This window comes from Cetorhinus maximus, chromosome 17 (genome assembly GCF_964194155.1).
Source record: "Cetorhinus maximus chromosome 17, sCetMax3.hap1.1, whole genome shotgun sequence".
Lineage (NCBI taxonomy): Eukaryota > Metazoa > Chordata > Chondrichthyes > Lamniformes > Cetorhinidae > Cetorhinus > Cetorhinus maximus.
The window spans coordinates 27,928,167-27,944,468 of NC_135895.1; the positions used below are offsets into that span (position 1 = coordinate 27,928,167).

The 16,302-nt window shown below is 38.9% G+C and overlaps 1 protein-coding gene across 9 annotated transcripts in view; it reads left to right on the top strand.

The window, feature by feature from the left end:
• The window catches only part of LOC144692265 (receptor-type tyrosine-protein phosphatase F-like), a 496,732-nt gene that overhangs the window by 309,526 nt on the left and 170,904 nt on the right, over nucleotides 1-16,302 (top strand). For all 9 annotated transcript variants that reach the window (XM_078560868.1, XM_078560866.1, XM_078560873.1 and 6 more), the window contains 2 exons: nucleotides 13,087-13,356; nucleotides 13,861-14,442. In XM_078560868.1, coding sequence (XP_078416994.1) covers nucleotides 13,087-13,356; nucleotides 13,861-14,442 — 852 coding nt within the window. The remainder of the gene's footprint in view (nucleotides 1-13,086; nucleotides 13,357-13,860; nucleotides 14,443-16,302) is intronic.

Sequence of the window (16,302 nt, forward strand, 5' to 3'; positions counted from 1 at the left end):
CAGTTATAATTGGGAATGTACAGGAGGCCAGAATTAGAGGAGTGTAGATATCAAAGAAGCTTGTTGTGTTGGAGGAGATTACAGAAGTAGGGAGGAGCAAGGCCATGGAGGAATTTGAAACCGAGGATTGGAATATTAAAATCAAGACTTTGCTTGACTGGGAGCCACTGTAAGTTAGTGAGCACAGAAGTGGTAGGGAAACAAGACTTGCAGCGAGTTCAGACACAGGCAGTAGAGTTTTGGATGACCTCAAGTTTAAGGAAGTCCTAATTTGAAATTTAATAAGGATTTTAATTTTTATTTACTAGGGCAAGGGGCGAAACTAACTTGGGCTTTGTCTTGTTAATAATATTGTTAGCTCCCCTTGTCCATGAGCAAAATTCCTGCTTTGGAGAACCTGTACACTGCCTGAAGAGAAGAAAAGCTTACCACCTTGTAGTATTATAATGATCAATGTCTTCATGAATTATAAACTAGTTGAGATCAGGTATGTAGTAGTGATCTGCCTAATGGCAAGACCGTTGCTCTTCTCAGGGACTTGCGCTTCCAGCTTTGAATTGTAAATTGGTCTTGTGGTTTATTGTCTTATCGAAACACTAGATTCAGATTGTTGCTTCAAGTCATTTACTGCTTTCAAATAACTTCTAAAAGGCCACTTTTATAGTTAGTGTGACATTGACAGCAGGCATGCAATACTACCACTGGCACATTGTTACATAGGAAAGAGCTGCATTCCCCGGATGGTGCCTTGGCCCCAATTTGGCCATCAGAGGTGGCACAAAGTACAAGGAAGTTTTTATTTGTCTTTCATTTGAAGTAGCGGCTTGCTAGTGGGGTTAATCAGAAAAGTGACATTCAGAACTTGGAAGTCAGTGCTTAAGCCCCTCATCCTATGCCGCAGCTGCAATATAAAAGTCCTTTAAAAAGAAACAGCAGCTGCAACAACTTGTTTGAGCAATGGACACAAACTGCTGATCAGAAGACTCTGACATAGTGACCCAGAGTTTGTGGTTAGTGACAAAACAAGGATGCTCCCCGCTGACCTCATGCTGAGATCCAGTGAGCGACCTGACAAGAATTTCACCTCTAGTGCTGTGTAGTGGCACTGCAACTAACTGAGCATTCCCAGAGTGGAGCTGGAGAGATGCTACCAGGTAGTCCAAGCAGCCATACGCTAAAGGATTTTCACATACACACAAACAGGATTAAAAAGGCAGTAAAATAAAATCATTTCAAATATGTTTTTACATAGGGCAGATTAAAGATTGGGGAGAAGATAGAAGCTAAAATATTCTGAAAAACTTCTGAAACAAATTATTAAAACATTTTGTTTAAAAAAACGAATTAATTAATCATTTAACAGCACCCCAAAATTACAAAATTATTTTTTCAGGACAGGTTCTGTTGTTCATCAAATCTTATTAATCACATCGTCAATAAAAACCCAAGTTACACCTGATTGAACAAGGTGTAAGTTTTAGTGGGGTTTACAACAGCGATGTGGGAGTGGGCAAGTTGAAATTCTCCTGATATTTGGCTCTGGGGGTGGAGGGGTCCACTTTACAGCCTGTGTCAAAGCCCTGAGCGACAGACCATAACTTCAGGATTTCCGTGCTAATCAGCGCATGCCCAGCATCCTGAAATTGAGGTCAGTTTCAGAGAGATAATGATGGCAAATGCTGACAGTTCTCTGTTAACAGCCTTCCCATCCGCAACATCCACCCCCACCCTCCACCACGACCCCGCAAAATCCGGCCCAGAAATTCAGAGGAATGTTCACATTACAGTGAGCACTTCTAGTGTCTGATGGTTAATTGGCATGACAACCAATAGCAAATTTAGTCATTTCCTGTATTTAACCCATGTGGTATAATTTTCAAAAATAGGTCCAGGGGCCAGTGAAAAACAGCTTTCTGGCTCCATCCATGCTGTCTGTTGTTTCTGTACAGAGGGAAAACGCATGTGATTTTGATGTGAGCACTCAGTTACTAAGTCTGGAGTAAAATCTGTGGTAATGGTATTGACATTTTACAGAAATTCTAGGGCATCACAGTTCAGATTGTTATCCAACAAATGGGGAATTACCCAAGACCTGTCTGTGCAAATTTTCTCTCCTCCCCACAACAGCCTACTTGATAGGCACTCTATCCACTACGCTACCTTAAACATTCACCCCAGCCACCACTGGCGCATGATGCTGTGTGTGAACCATCTACAAGTTGCACTGCAGCAACTCACCAAAGCTTCTTTGACAACACCTACCAAATCCACTTCCTCTACTACCTGCAAGTTCGCCTCCCAAGTTAGGCACCATCCTGATTTTAATATATACTCCCATTCCTTCATTGTTACTGGATCAAAATCCTGGAACTCCCTGCTGAACAACATTGTGGATGTGCCTAGATCCTACACACTGCAGTGGTTCAAGAAGGCGGATCGTCGCCACCTTCTCCAGGGCACTTGGGGATGAGCAATAAATGCTGGCCTTGCCGGCGAAGCTCACATCCCTTGAACAAATAAAAAAGAATACTTCTCTATTATCTGCAGCATTTATTTACCATAACAAATCACTTGTTTTACTCATGATAGATAAGTTAATAATCTGCTTTTATTCTGTTGCAAACTGTTGCTTCATGGCATTACCTGGTTGCTATGAAAAACACCAAATTTATATTTAGCTCTGTATCTGCATCATGTTTATGACAGTGTTAATCTCCTTTATCATTTCAATAATTGATAATATATTCCATTGCAAAAAAAAACATAATAAGCATAATTTGTGAGAGTGTTCTTGCCATTAAACTAGAGGCCAAATGCCCAACCCCTTTTGCCAGATCGACCAGATTACCTCCATGCATTCATAAGATAATTTTCTTGAATGCAAAGCCTGAGTCTCCATAATTCCAAATCTGATTCCGTTTTCCCCATGTCGTCCTAAAATTGGTTTTGGTTGTCCTAGGGAGGACACAGCTTGGAAATTGACATTGAACAGTTCCATAAGCTAGTGTGCTTGTGCCATTATTCTATTTTACTACACTGTGAACTGAAACTGGTGGACCTAATGGGTCAAAAGAAGAGGTAATTCATCCCAAAACAGAATTCAAGACTGTCTGTGCTGCAGTTTGTTCTATGCTACGCAAGTTGTTCATCTTGAGGCATGCTGACAATAACAGAAGACTTGTAAGTTGGCATTCAACACTCCTTAAAAGTAGAGCAGTTATGTTTTATCTTTGGATCCCCAATTTTTTTGGGAGGGGAAAAGCCCTAAGTTTGGACAAGTTTGACTATACCAGTTGAGAGAAAGGATAGCAAAAATAGAATCTAAAAGAATGTGTTCTTTTTTAATATTGCCTCTATGCGAATGGTATTGGAACCAATGATGCTGAACTATTTCAGTTATTGTTCATTGTGTTTCTGTTAAAAAAAAACTCAGAAGCCCTAACTGCATTGTGATATGGCTTTGTTGGATAAATGCCTAAATACTTGTTTTGCTGCAAATTAATTTCCTTTTTCTCACATTTCAAATTTGCCGAAATGTGGCCTAACCCTTTTGTGCCCTTTGAAATTTCATAGTTTTTTTTATTGCCAACATTTGGACTAAAGTAACTACAGCTACTGATTCAAAAAAACAGGGTGTTTCTATCGTGTGTATTCCTGTCACAAATTTGCTTGCCTTTAACAATTGTTCTATCCTGTCAAAACAGAGCCAATGTGCTAAACAAACTGACCAAACTCTCTTCTATTACATTTTAATTTCATGAGTTTTTTTTAAAAATGTTTTGTACTGCATGTATGTGAAGGGCTGGGAAGTGAAGCAAGGTAAAGCAAAACACACCATATAAACGCAATTGCAAAATGCCAAAACTTGGATGCAAATTCCAAGCACAATTAACACTGTCCCACAGTGGGATTCCAATCAATTGTTGAGCCCTGTAACATATTATTCCTTCTGTTTTCAGTCAAGAAAATTGGGACAAATTTATTTCAAACTTTCAGTAAGCAAGTAGGAGAAGGATCTTCTATATTGTTATTGTTTTTATTGTCATCTAGTATTTTATGCTCTGAGGGTTATTTTTTTTTTTGCTGAATATAAATTCTATCTATGTACACTGCTGAAATGGTTGCTCCCTGAAAATGTTCTTTCTAATTGTAAAGAACACCACAACACTTCCCAGCCTGGACTTTAATGAAATAATTTCAGAACTGTTTTTTCTTCCAACAAGTGTGCAGTTATGGTGGAGTGGAATGTCCTCGAGTACAGAATTGTGTTTTTTTAATAGGGGTGTGACACAGGGTGTCGTTATAACAAGACACGTAATCTTGTGCTGTGCGTGTGTGTCTGGTTTATGAATGTGCATATGTGAAGCTGAAAAACCACCACACTACTGTCTTGTCTTGTTCTTTCAGTGCTGTGAGGATTGATGAAGCCTGGCCTGTTTTTACTCTCTGTGTTTTTCCTTGTCTTTTTATTCCCTCCTCATCCTCATTGCACTCTACCATCAAACCCTTCATCTCTCAGATCAGCGAGAAGGTTGGTCTCTTTCACTTCTTATCCACCTACGCCACGCCAAATGGACTGTCCTATAGTGAAACAGAGGAGAGCTGGGGTTTCTGGCTCCCTGCCAGACATGGCCTAGCCCTACCTGTTGGAATCTAATGACTTTCTGCTTAAGTGTCTTTAAAACCTTGTGGAAGTGTCAGCGTGCTGCATGTTAATGTTGGTTTCTATTCTCAATCACTGGCTCTGTTCTGTGCCGTGAGGAGAATCTTATCTGCTCTCTGCTTCTTTCAGAGTTGGTAGCTGCATGAATATTACTTTGAAACAGTAATCCCAATTTCACCTTCAGCTTTCAAAATTGTTGAGGCATTTGTTCAGATTTCACATTTGATCATCATAAATAGTGAATTATTTCAGACTTCTTAAATTGGATCATCCGTTCTTCAATTATGTTGTGTTTTAAAACAAAAAAATTATCACATTCTTTTGGAATAATTAGCCAACCTCAAAAAAAAAGCTTAACTATGTTGGCCACAACTAAATCAATTTTATAAATACCTGTATGTTGGCATCCTAGAATATTAAAGCTGTTAATTATTTTGGTACAGATAATGAAGTCACAATATCTAGGGTAAATAATAACAGAAAATGCTGGGTACACTCAGGAGGTCAGTCACTATCTGTGCAGAAAGAAACAGATACTGCATTTGAGGTATTTTGCTTTAGCTATACAAACTGTTGCACTGGACTGGGGCTTTTACCTTTCTGTAATTTGCTGTTACATCACTAACTACAGTGGTCAAGATGGAATTCCTATATTTCAAAATGTAGCCCTTCCCAATTACAAATTGACTGGGATTTATTGAAATTGTCATTAATTTTAAAGTTAACTGGGTTTTTTCACCAGTTTCCCACTCCAGTTCTCTTTACTCACCATTTTATAAAACAGCAACAGCATATCACTTTGTCATCTGTACAGCTCCCACAGAGTGAGATGTTATGATATTTGATTGGAATGTTCTAATAGAGACTAAAACTCAGCCTTAGAAAAGAACAAAGCATCTTCGTGGATTCAGAATGAAGAGTTTGCTCATTTTCAAACATCTCAAGTTTTGTCTTGCATATTTACATAGGAGGATGTTTTGATCAGATCGTGTTTCAAATAGCATGATTCATTTTTTTTTAATGTCCCATGGATGTAATGCAAGAGCTGGGGCAATGGGAAACACTAGATTGTACATACAGTTGTAAACAACTGTGAATAGGGGAAAATCCTATTGCAGTATTTCAAACTCCTGCCTCCCAAACTCCAAACATATCAAACCCTCTACTCTGTTTTTATGTACATTTTACCAGACAATATCCTGACTGTTTAAATTTTGTGGGACTGCTAGGCCCGAAAATTGAAATGATCAGACCCAATAGCATTACCAGTATATTATGGATCATAACTCATACAAGTTGCCCCATATGCAGACTGCTCCTCTCCTGCATTTTCTGCTGATAGGCTCACCTGTGATTGTAGAATCTTCCACTCCAACTTACCCGTTTTACCAAGATTTTGAAAACTGGCTCCAGGGGCCACATAGAATGGCTTTGGGGACTGCATCTGCCCCATGGGCTGTCGGTTGAACAAGCCAGATATAGGGAAACAGAGTGTCACTGAGCATAGAGGTATACTTCTTTAGCTATGACGGGCAATATATAAATGCAAGTTCTTTGTTTCAGTAAATCTGAAATTAGGTGCAATCTACCAAATGGATCTGAGTCTGGATTACTTTAATTTGTGGGAGGTTGTACTCCATAGTTTGGATTTTGTCATCCCCCCCCCCACCCTCACCCAGCTCCCTGCACCTGCCTGGCGTGTTTTTGGTGGGGGGAGCGGGTAAGGGCACATAAAATACAACAGGTGGGTAACGTTCTCACCCACCCCCGACCCAGCCCCCATAATATGGAGAATGCCCACTAATCTACCTGCCCGTAGGCCTATTGAGGCCCTTTAATTGGCCAGTTAAAGGCCACTTAAGGACCTCAATTTGCCTCCACTGTCATAATACACTGGGCAGTGGAAGGCAAGGAAGAGTGGGAAGGCCCAAAGTTGGAGAGAGGGCTGGAAGGAAGGAGGGTACATCCTTTGGGTGGTGCCCTGTGTGCAACTATGGGCACTTCCCCACCCCCCCTAAAATCTTCCCGTCTGGCCTCCAAAATCTGCTCCCCTCCCTCGCATGCCCAATCCTTCCCTGTCCAAACCACCCGGGACATACCTGGGCCTCTGCCTGTACTGTAACCCTGGCAGGCCCCATTTTGCCCTCCAGAGTGACCCTACATTTCTGCCTCTGCAATGACCATTGCTTGCTCCACTCTGCTTCCACAGTCACCCTGACGGACCTCTTTTTGACTTCGACATTGACCTTTATGGGTCCCATTTCTATTTCTACAATGACCCAGATAGGTCCCATTTCTGACTCCTCAATGATCCTTGTGGGCTGCAGAAAATATTGGGTAACACAGCTAATACATAATTATAAATCAGTATTGTGTAGCTGATGACTGTAGTGTTTAGGAAGCACAGGGCCTTGGCAGTATTTTTAAAATCTACAGTAAGTATAAAAGCAGCATTATAAAGTACCCAATAACGTATGAATTAAAATTTTAACCATTGCATGCCAGATAGCCATATTGCTCCTCTGATCAAGATTACTAATTTAGGATCATAAGAACTGCCAGGTGAAAAATGTTTAGTTCACTACATACCATCCTGATGGTTGCAAGGTACAACAATAATGGAATTGTTAACAAACCCCAGTAAATCAATTTCTATCAATTAGTCTGCAACAGAATCAGCCATGATTTGGGAAAACCACAATAGTGGAGAGCATTGGGAACCTTGGGAACTTTTTGTCAATTATAGCAAATTTGGGATAGTTTTGCAAACAGATTTCTGCTTGCACCATTGTGAAAATGCAGACTATACCATATCCTGCAGAGTATTATAAAAGTTACATGAATTAAAACAAAACTTGTATCAGTAATGTACCCTTTTCTATCCTTGCCTTTTACTCCTCTTTCTTAATTCATATTTTATTTCATCCTTTCCTTCCCCCCCCCCACATACAGTTGATGTTAGGATTGTCTGTCTTTTAAAACATTCCCTTGTTTTCTTTTACTGGAGAGTGAGAAAATGAAGGAGAAAAGCACATATGACTGCAAGTCTGGGTAATATCAGTGTAGTCCACATTGGAACCTCCAACATTTTCACCACTAGAGTCAGTCACACTCAATCCATGTTAGGAATATATTTTGGATTTAATTTCTGAAAGTGAAAAGTATACGCACCTTTTTAAAACTTGTTTCATCTCCAAATTTGAAACAGCGGCAGTGCCAGTTAGACACATTTACTTCATTTAGGGCAAAACAGGAAATCCCAGACATTAAACCTTTCCTAGGAAATTGGTTTGGAGGTCACTGGAGGAACAATAATGGCCTAATTCGAAGCCATTAAACAATATCAGCTACCAACATGAAAGGGACAGAACAATCAATAAATGTTGTATGCTAATGCTACTGTGAATGAGAGTCAGAGCACGTTGAATTATTAATCTTTTTTTCCCTCCTTTTATTCCTTCTTTTGTGAATTTGAGATTAATGTACACTATTAGAGATTCTTGCATGCTGTTCTTGGAAGAACTTGGGGTCTTACTCCAGCATACTGACTTGCATTTCATTTTATACATGACATCCAATAAATGGAAGCATCACCCCTGCTGTAGTCTTCATTTAACAATGTTCGAAAGGATTGACTGATGTCTGGTTTTGATATTACCACCAATACTGATATCTGAAACCTTCAAATCAGGCAGCAAGGTTAAACAGAAAAGGGAAGGATGATGCAGGATTGAAAGATTTGGAAATGAAAGGCTCCAGCTGCATGGCAATGATAAACTTGTCATTTGTATTTGAAAATATAATCTGGTTTGTTATAGTAGTCTTTTGGGGAAAGGCTCCCTCTGAGTGCTTCTGTTGATTGAAGCAGTTTCAACACCATTGAATTTTTTTGCCAAAAATTTAAATTACTTTCAAAGCAATTTAGCTCCCTTAGTCCTTTATGCAGAATATCTTGATTGGCCATTAGCATAGTATTGGCGTAATGCTGATACCAGTATCAGTTGAACCCTGATTTCAAGTGGGACTGGGATGGATGCAAAAAAATTCTAATACTGAAATTGACTGAATTTGAGCCCTCTGGTTAATGAGGTGATGATTTGAACAACATGTGGTATGTTAGCAGATAGCAACTAGTTTTTAAAAGAGCAATTGCTAATAGTTGAAGTGTCATTGTGGCCAAGCTAGATCAAACTGTTTACACAATATCTTTGACCATCAGGCTAGTTTTGTGAATAAAATGTAGTTTTTATTATTTAGTCATGCACTGTGTTGCATATGTTTGCCTGCTCAATGCGTGCTAACATTTGTAGCTACGTGAAACATTTTGATCCTATATTTGGCAAGTAGTGTGCCTCCTATAACTGATGCAATCTCATTTATGAAGGCCAAAACCTGGGTATTATATTCTCATTTTAATAGCAGCCTTTATTAGTAAGTACTGTCATATTGGAGGCTGCAAATCTATCTAAAATTTGGTAAACAGGAATATTTAATTTCCGGTCTTCAATTGTTCTGTATAACTTGTGTGGAAAATAGATCACATCCTTACTGCCATCCTATTTGGAATTGGTTATAGAATGGCATTTGCAGTGATCTGAGAAGATTGCTTCCTATCTTGGAGCCATGTAACTCAAAATTAAATATTAAAAATTCTGAATCTCTATTCTCTGTGCAGTAGGGTTATGTTAGGTTTGTATTCTCAATCTAACTCTTGTGGTGGCAAATTGAGATCATTTTCATAAATAAAGTTATATTAAGTGACACTTTGGCTGTTCCATGTGATTGGTGGAAATACAAAGATGCCCTACCAATAGAACTTTATTAATTTAAAAACTTGAATTGTCTGTATAATAAGGACAATGCAAATCTTGACACTAGTTTAATCCAACTGTTGCATAATCAGGTGAAATATATACCAATCTTGTGCAGAAACTGGGCTGCTGTATTTTGAGAACATAAAAGAAGGCATCAAATACACAGCATATAATGAGAGAGGGACTTTATGGTAGTTGCATTTCCTAACACTGATGCAGATGAAGAAGCATTTTTGCATGGAAATAGAATTTGAATATCCATCCCAGTTAAGATACTAATATCTAATGTTTGCAACAGTTCCATTGCAAAAATCGGAAGGCAAAAGTATGCACCTGTGACATGAAGTGTGAAATTGTATATGCATGCTTTACTCTAGTGCATGCATGCCTGTTAGTTTTATATGTGTGGGCGTTTGTGCAAACCATTTTATTTCACATTTGACTGCAGCAGCTCTTTCTTCCCTCTTACTTTGTCTGGTTCATTGACTTTTCCTTACATTAAACTGCATGAGAGCTGTAAGCCTGATGCATGCTGATTGAATGTAAGCACACTGCGTTTTAAGCTTATGAGCCAAGCTTTTGCAAATTGGTCATTGCAAATTTTTAGTGCAGTGGAAACAAACTCCCCATTATCAAGTTTACCCAGAAGCTATTATTTTAAAAAGTGGTGTTTCATTTCTGTAAAACAAGACTGATGTGGTCAGAATTATTAGTCTGGAGATGTTCAGTTTGATAAATCGCCATCATGTTGAAACCATTTCCATTCTCATGAGTAATAGCGGAGTTATTCTCCAACTACTTGCACATTAAATAGTGACAGAAACAAAACATCCAGCCTGGAGAGCAACAGTCAAGCTTCATAACACTGCAGCTAATCCAAACAGACACTATAGTCTCAAACAAATAACATACCTTTGATGATCAGTATGATGTTGCATGAATAATCCAGGTCATGGTATTACAGGGCACTGTAGAACTAGCAAAATGATGTTTACATGTATTGAAGAATATTTTCTCAGAATATATATCTCATTAACTACATTCCAATGGTACAGAAGCTATCTATTATGAAATTTTACTTGTAGTTTGTTAGCTATTACATCTGGTGTCATCAGGATTGGATTAACTGAGGATTTGTGATTTTAAAACAGTATGTTGGCTAAGAATTCCAAATTGCAAAATTGGCAGTTGCAAGCACCCCAACCACCACCCAAACACTTTTAAAAGAGTATTTCTCATCATGTTTGATTTTCTCCCATTGCAGCTTGTAGTGAAGGATGGTCTGGACTGGGTGATTAATTCACAACTTGTATTATCATTTTGCGAATAGCCAGCAGTGGCACAGTTTCAGCAGAGTGAGGTATACAGTTCTTTTTTTCCCCTCCTCCCACCCTGAGACACAAAAAGGACCATGCAGGACTCTAGCAGTCTTGGGAAGAACGAATCACACGAAGCTAACTGAGCTGGGCAAGGTCAAGGGATGAATACTTCTGTAGCTCGAGCCAAATGCATCTAAGAAAGGCAAATAAATAAGTAGCCTGGTCCTGATTCTTGCAGTCTGATTGATAGCAGCCTAACTGCAGCCTCAGCTCTGTAGCACTGCCCTTGCATGACTAATTGCCAAACAAAATTATAAAGGAAATTTTCTCTTTCGGAAAACCTTATTGAAAGATAACGGGTGCATAATTACACAAATATTTCTTACACAAATACTGCACCAACCGTAAATGTAATCATTCAAAAGCAAAAACAAGTAACATTTGAGCATAGTTTTTGACATTCAGCTAATGGTTTGAGTTACAATTACTTTGTGCGTAAAATTGGAAGAATAAAATTTTCCACGGCCCATTCTGCTGGTTTCCAAGGTGCTGATGATTAGCAACAGATTGACTTCCATTGTATTTTAAAGATTAACAAAATATCTTGCTAGAAAATAGTGCACTTTGTACCATCATCATCTTTGAGTATTTGTCAAGATTTATCTTGCCATTTGGTTGTAATACAACACAAGTTGTGTGATTGGAGAGAGTTTTTGTACACTATGACTTGGTAGTGTTGTAAATGGTCGGTAAAGAAGCTTCAGCAACCCACCAGCCATCAAAATCTCCTCTTCCCCTTGTTGCTAGACTCCTTCCATTTGATTCCCTCCAATGTTATGCAGATAGAGTTTGAGTTTGGTATATTTGAATTGATATATTATGAACCTTTTGATAACTAAAACCAATTTTGGCATAATTCCCCTAGCCAATTCCCACATTCAAGCACTGTGCCTTCTTTTTTGATTTATGCCTGATGTTAAAATTAAAAGCAATATAAAAGTTGAAGGGATTTTAAAATTTGTTCCTTTTTCATTTTATATTTTTTTAAAATTGAGAAATCACATGCTTTATTTGCTCAATTTATTAATCAAGTATTTTAGTATTATGTTAATGCACTGCTGAATATTTTACTACAAATTTAATTCTGTAGCAAAATTTGAGAACAAAATTGTGCTGTACAAATCTGCCCCTTTTGTAGAATTTGCCAAGGTGTGTATTTTGTTGAAAATTCCTGTGATATTTTAAAATGTAACTTTTTTTTAAAAGACTGATACATTTTTTAATTTTGTGTTTTGTGTTCCCTAAAAATTCTGGAAAGAACATAATGCATACATAGTAGTGAACAGTCATTCTTCTTGTTTCTACTGTATGCTGTTCTTCACAAGTGTTTAGCCCTGTGAGCAGTGGTAGAAGTGATGCTGAAATCTGTGCCTTGTCCAGGAAGAACTGTTCTATGTCCTGGATTTGGAGAAATGATACATTGTTGTATTCATGATTCTGCAAGTCGAAAGGGAGAATTAATATTATGCTTGGAGAATGTCGTAAATGAAGGTATTTGGAGGGATTAGCATACTTCTATGCTTATGATATGAGAGGGCACATTGTTCCTGCAACTCTCCACATGAGAGTTATTAAAATTAGCATAGTTGCCTAGAGTTTAATTGCTTCCCCATGCACAATATAAATTGGTGTGCAAATCACCTGGATCACTCTGGTATTGCCATTGCCATTACTTCCAATTGTGTATTGCAGGGTAACCTGAAGAAGTGGAGAATTAGAAATATCTTAAATAGAGATTTATCATTTTTACTGCATGACCAAAACAGACCCCTACATTAAATCTGCAAAGAATCGATTAGATCCAAAATTAAGGGGACTCTTTGATATTTGATATTGCTTTTTTAATTTAAATATTCATGGCTTAAAAGGATAGCAACTCTACTTTTTGATCCATGTTCTTTTTAAATACAAGTTACGATTCAGATGCAGTATGTTTTTCTTTTGCTCAATCACATATAGCCAAATGGAGAAGTCTGTTCTGTGCTTCTTTTTTCTTATGCAGGTCTAATTTACAGCATACACTAAATATTGTTGTCTGGTGTTTGCATTATTTAAGCATTGGCCATGTAGATTTTATATTTTACTACTGCAGCTCATTATCACAATGAAGCAGCTGATATTTACCAAGGTATCTTGGCGTGGTGGGTGGATGTGGCTTGTGCGCTCTGCATGGTAATAGTTGAAACTCTTTCAGTATTTTTGATACTACCGCAAATATCTTCCTTTTCAGTGCGCCGAGTTCCCCCTCGGTTCTCTATCCCACCCACTAGCCATGAAGTGATGCCAGGGGGCAGCGTTAACCTCACCTGTGTAGCTGTGGGGTCACCCATGCCCTATGTGAAATGGATGACTGAAGCAATAGAACTCACGCCGGAAGAGGACATGCCTGTTGGACGGAATGTTCTGGAGCTGGTTAATATTAAGGAATCTAAGAGCTACACATGTGTTGCTATGTCTTCACTGGGCGTTATTGAGGCAACGGCACAAATAACAGTTAAAGGTAAGCCATACAAGAATGACTGACTGACTAACCTGGCCTCATTAATTAGAGAAGTACATCTGTTAGTATTTATTTCCTCTCTCCCTAATCCCTTCACCCCAAAAAATGGGAGTGTGTTACAGCTGTGGTCTTATTTATCTGTGTCCAAAAATAATTTTCTTAAAAGCTTCATAGAATTATCTCATCATCAAGCTGGCAGTGTGTGGATTTCTTTTCTTTGAGTTGTGTTTAATCTTGTTAAAGTCCAGAAGGCAACATTCCTATTTGGAATAAGCTGTAATAGTAATTTGGCAGACAGCAAATGTTGACTGTGATTTAAGGTGTAGCATGAATTTTTCTGTTCCTTCATTTTTTTGACAGCTATTCAATTTTAAAATTTGATTGGTCAATTGTTGAGTAATTGAAGTGCAAAATGTGTTTAATTTGTTATGCCACTTACTAATTTGTAGGTTTTTATTGTGCTTTGCAATAACTTTACCATGTATAACTGCTTGTGCATTCTAGCTTTACCAAAGCCACCTACAATGACAAGCGTTACAGAGACGACTGCTACCAGTGTTACACTGACATGGGAATCAGGAAATATGGAAATGATACCATACTATGTGATTCAGTATAAACCAAAATCGTCTGATGGAGCTTTCCAAGAGGTGGATGGAGTTGCCACCACACGATACAGTATTGGAGGTCTCAGCCCATACTCGGAGTATGAATTCCGAATCATTGCAGTGAACAATATAGGCCGAGGCCCTCCCAGTGAAATAGTGGAAACCCGGACAGGCGAGCAGGCTCCATCCAGCCCACCTTTAAAAGTTCAGGCACGTATGCTGAGTGCCAGCACTATGTTAATCCAGTGGGAGGAGCCAGAAGAGTCAAATGGACAGATTCGGGGTTATCGGGTATATTATACTACAGATTCCAGGCTTCCTTTAAGCATGTGGTACAAGCATAACTTGGATGACAGTCGTCTAACAACCATCGGTAGCTTAATAACAGATACCACATACAGCATCCGGGTGTTGGCATTTACTTCGGTAGGGGATGGACCACCGTCTGAAATTATACAAGTTAAAACAAAGCAAGGAGGTGAGTCACAAAATTTCCTTTCTATGGCTGTATAACATTTTTTATTTTTCAAACCAAATAAACGGAACGGAATTTTCTGAATGGAGCTCTGTGCATTCCTGTTTTAAGAATTAATCTCTAGAAATGTGATATTAAAGTGGGTTAATAGACTATAGTTTTACTTCATATTGAGTTTACATGAAAGATATGAAAATCTCTTCTCACATCTGAAGTCCTACGTGAAGTAAGTTTAGTCTAGTTTCAAGCAAGCAATCAGTGGGTGTAACTCACTACCACTAACTTAATCATAATTGGTACCAATCATCTCGTTCAAAACAAAATATTGCGGATGCTGAAATCTGAAATAAAAACAGAAGATTCTGGAAAAACTCAGGTCTGGCAGCATCTGTGGAGAGAGTTAATGTTTCGAGTCCATATGACTTCTTCAGAGCTAAAGAGAAATAGAAGTGTGATGGATTTTATACTGTTTAAGAGGGGGTGGAGCAAAATAGAAGGTATGGGATAGGTGGGAGCTCAGGAGAGATTTGACAAAGGTGTCATGGACACAAGACAAAGGAATGTTAATGGTGTTAAAGACTAAAGAAGGTGCTGATAGTGGCATAAAGGTAAGAAGGCAGAATGTGTTAACAGCAGAACAAGGGTCAGCACTCTGTGACAGCAAAAAATAAGAACAAGTGACAGTTGGCCCTGTTTGGAGGTTGGGGGAGGGTGTTGGGGAAAAAATATGGATTCAAAAAGGAGGGTGGGGGGGTCAAGATGGAGGAAGAGAGTTCATGGTCTGAAGTTTTTGAACTCAACGTTAAGCCCAGAAGGCTGTAAAGTGCCTAATCGGAAGATGAGGTGCTGTTCCTCCAGTTTGTGTTGGGCTTCAGTGGAACATTTCAGCAGGCCAAGGACAGACATGTGGGCATGAGAGCAAGATGGTAAGTTGAAATGGCAAATGACCGGAAGGTCTGGGTCATGCTTGCAGACTTGAGTGAAGGTGTTACGCAAAGCGGTCACCCAGTCTATGTTTCATCTCCCCGTTGTAGAGGAGACCGCAATGGGAGCAGCGAATACAGTAGGCCAAATTGAAGGAGGCGCAAGTGAAGTGCTGCTTCACCTGAAAGGAGTATATGGTGTTGCACCGTCTGCGCATGCATGGGAAGGTGCCATGGGAAGAGGATGAGGAGTTGGGGGGTGATGGAGGAGTGGACCCAGGGTGTCACAGAGGGAACTGTCCCTAGGAAATGCTGATGGAGGGATGAGGGGAAGATGTGTTTGATGGACAAAATCATCTGGCTTTTTGTGGAAATCATGCTGTTACAGTAGTGGTTACTATTGTCAGATTGGATGACGTGCTTTGATCGTACAATCTAGAGGGATCTCCATCACTCCTAGTCATAGCTTTAAGTATCCTAAGAGTGCTTTGATTTTGTTTTTCAATTTTTTATATTGCTGCTTCAGATGAAGATGACTCATTTTCAGCATGATTTCACAGGTGTTAGCAGTCCACTAGCACAAGTTAATGAGTACACTTAGCCATTAAATTAGTAGACTGTTTCACCATGTAAAGCCTAAGCATCTTGCATTCATTTTTCAATAGTTATTATTGAACAGCAAAAGATATTGAGTCAGATTGTAACTTCCCCTTTGCCACCACTGCTAGATCAGCTGATTTATACAAGACTTATCTTTATAGTGTGGTATAGTTACGTGGGTAGGATTTGCATAACTATTTTCATCTGAAAACAAAAGTACTGGAAGGTTCACAAGTTGGCACGGTAGAAAAACTGAGAAAGAAAACTAGGTGATCTCAGTTAAGATTCCTGGTATGTACTAATTTAGTCAATCTTGGCGAAAGAGGTAATAAAGATGCTA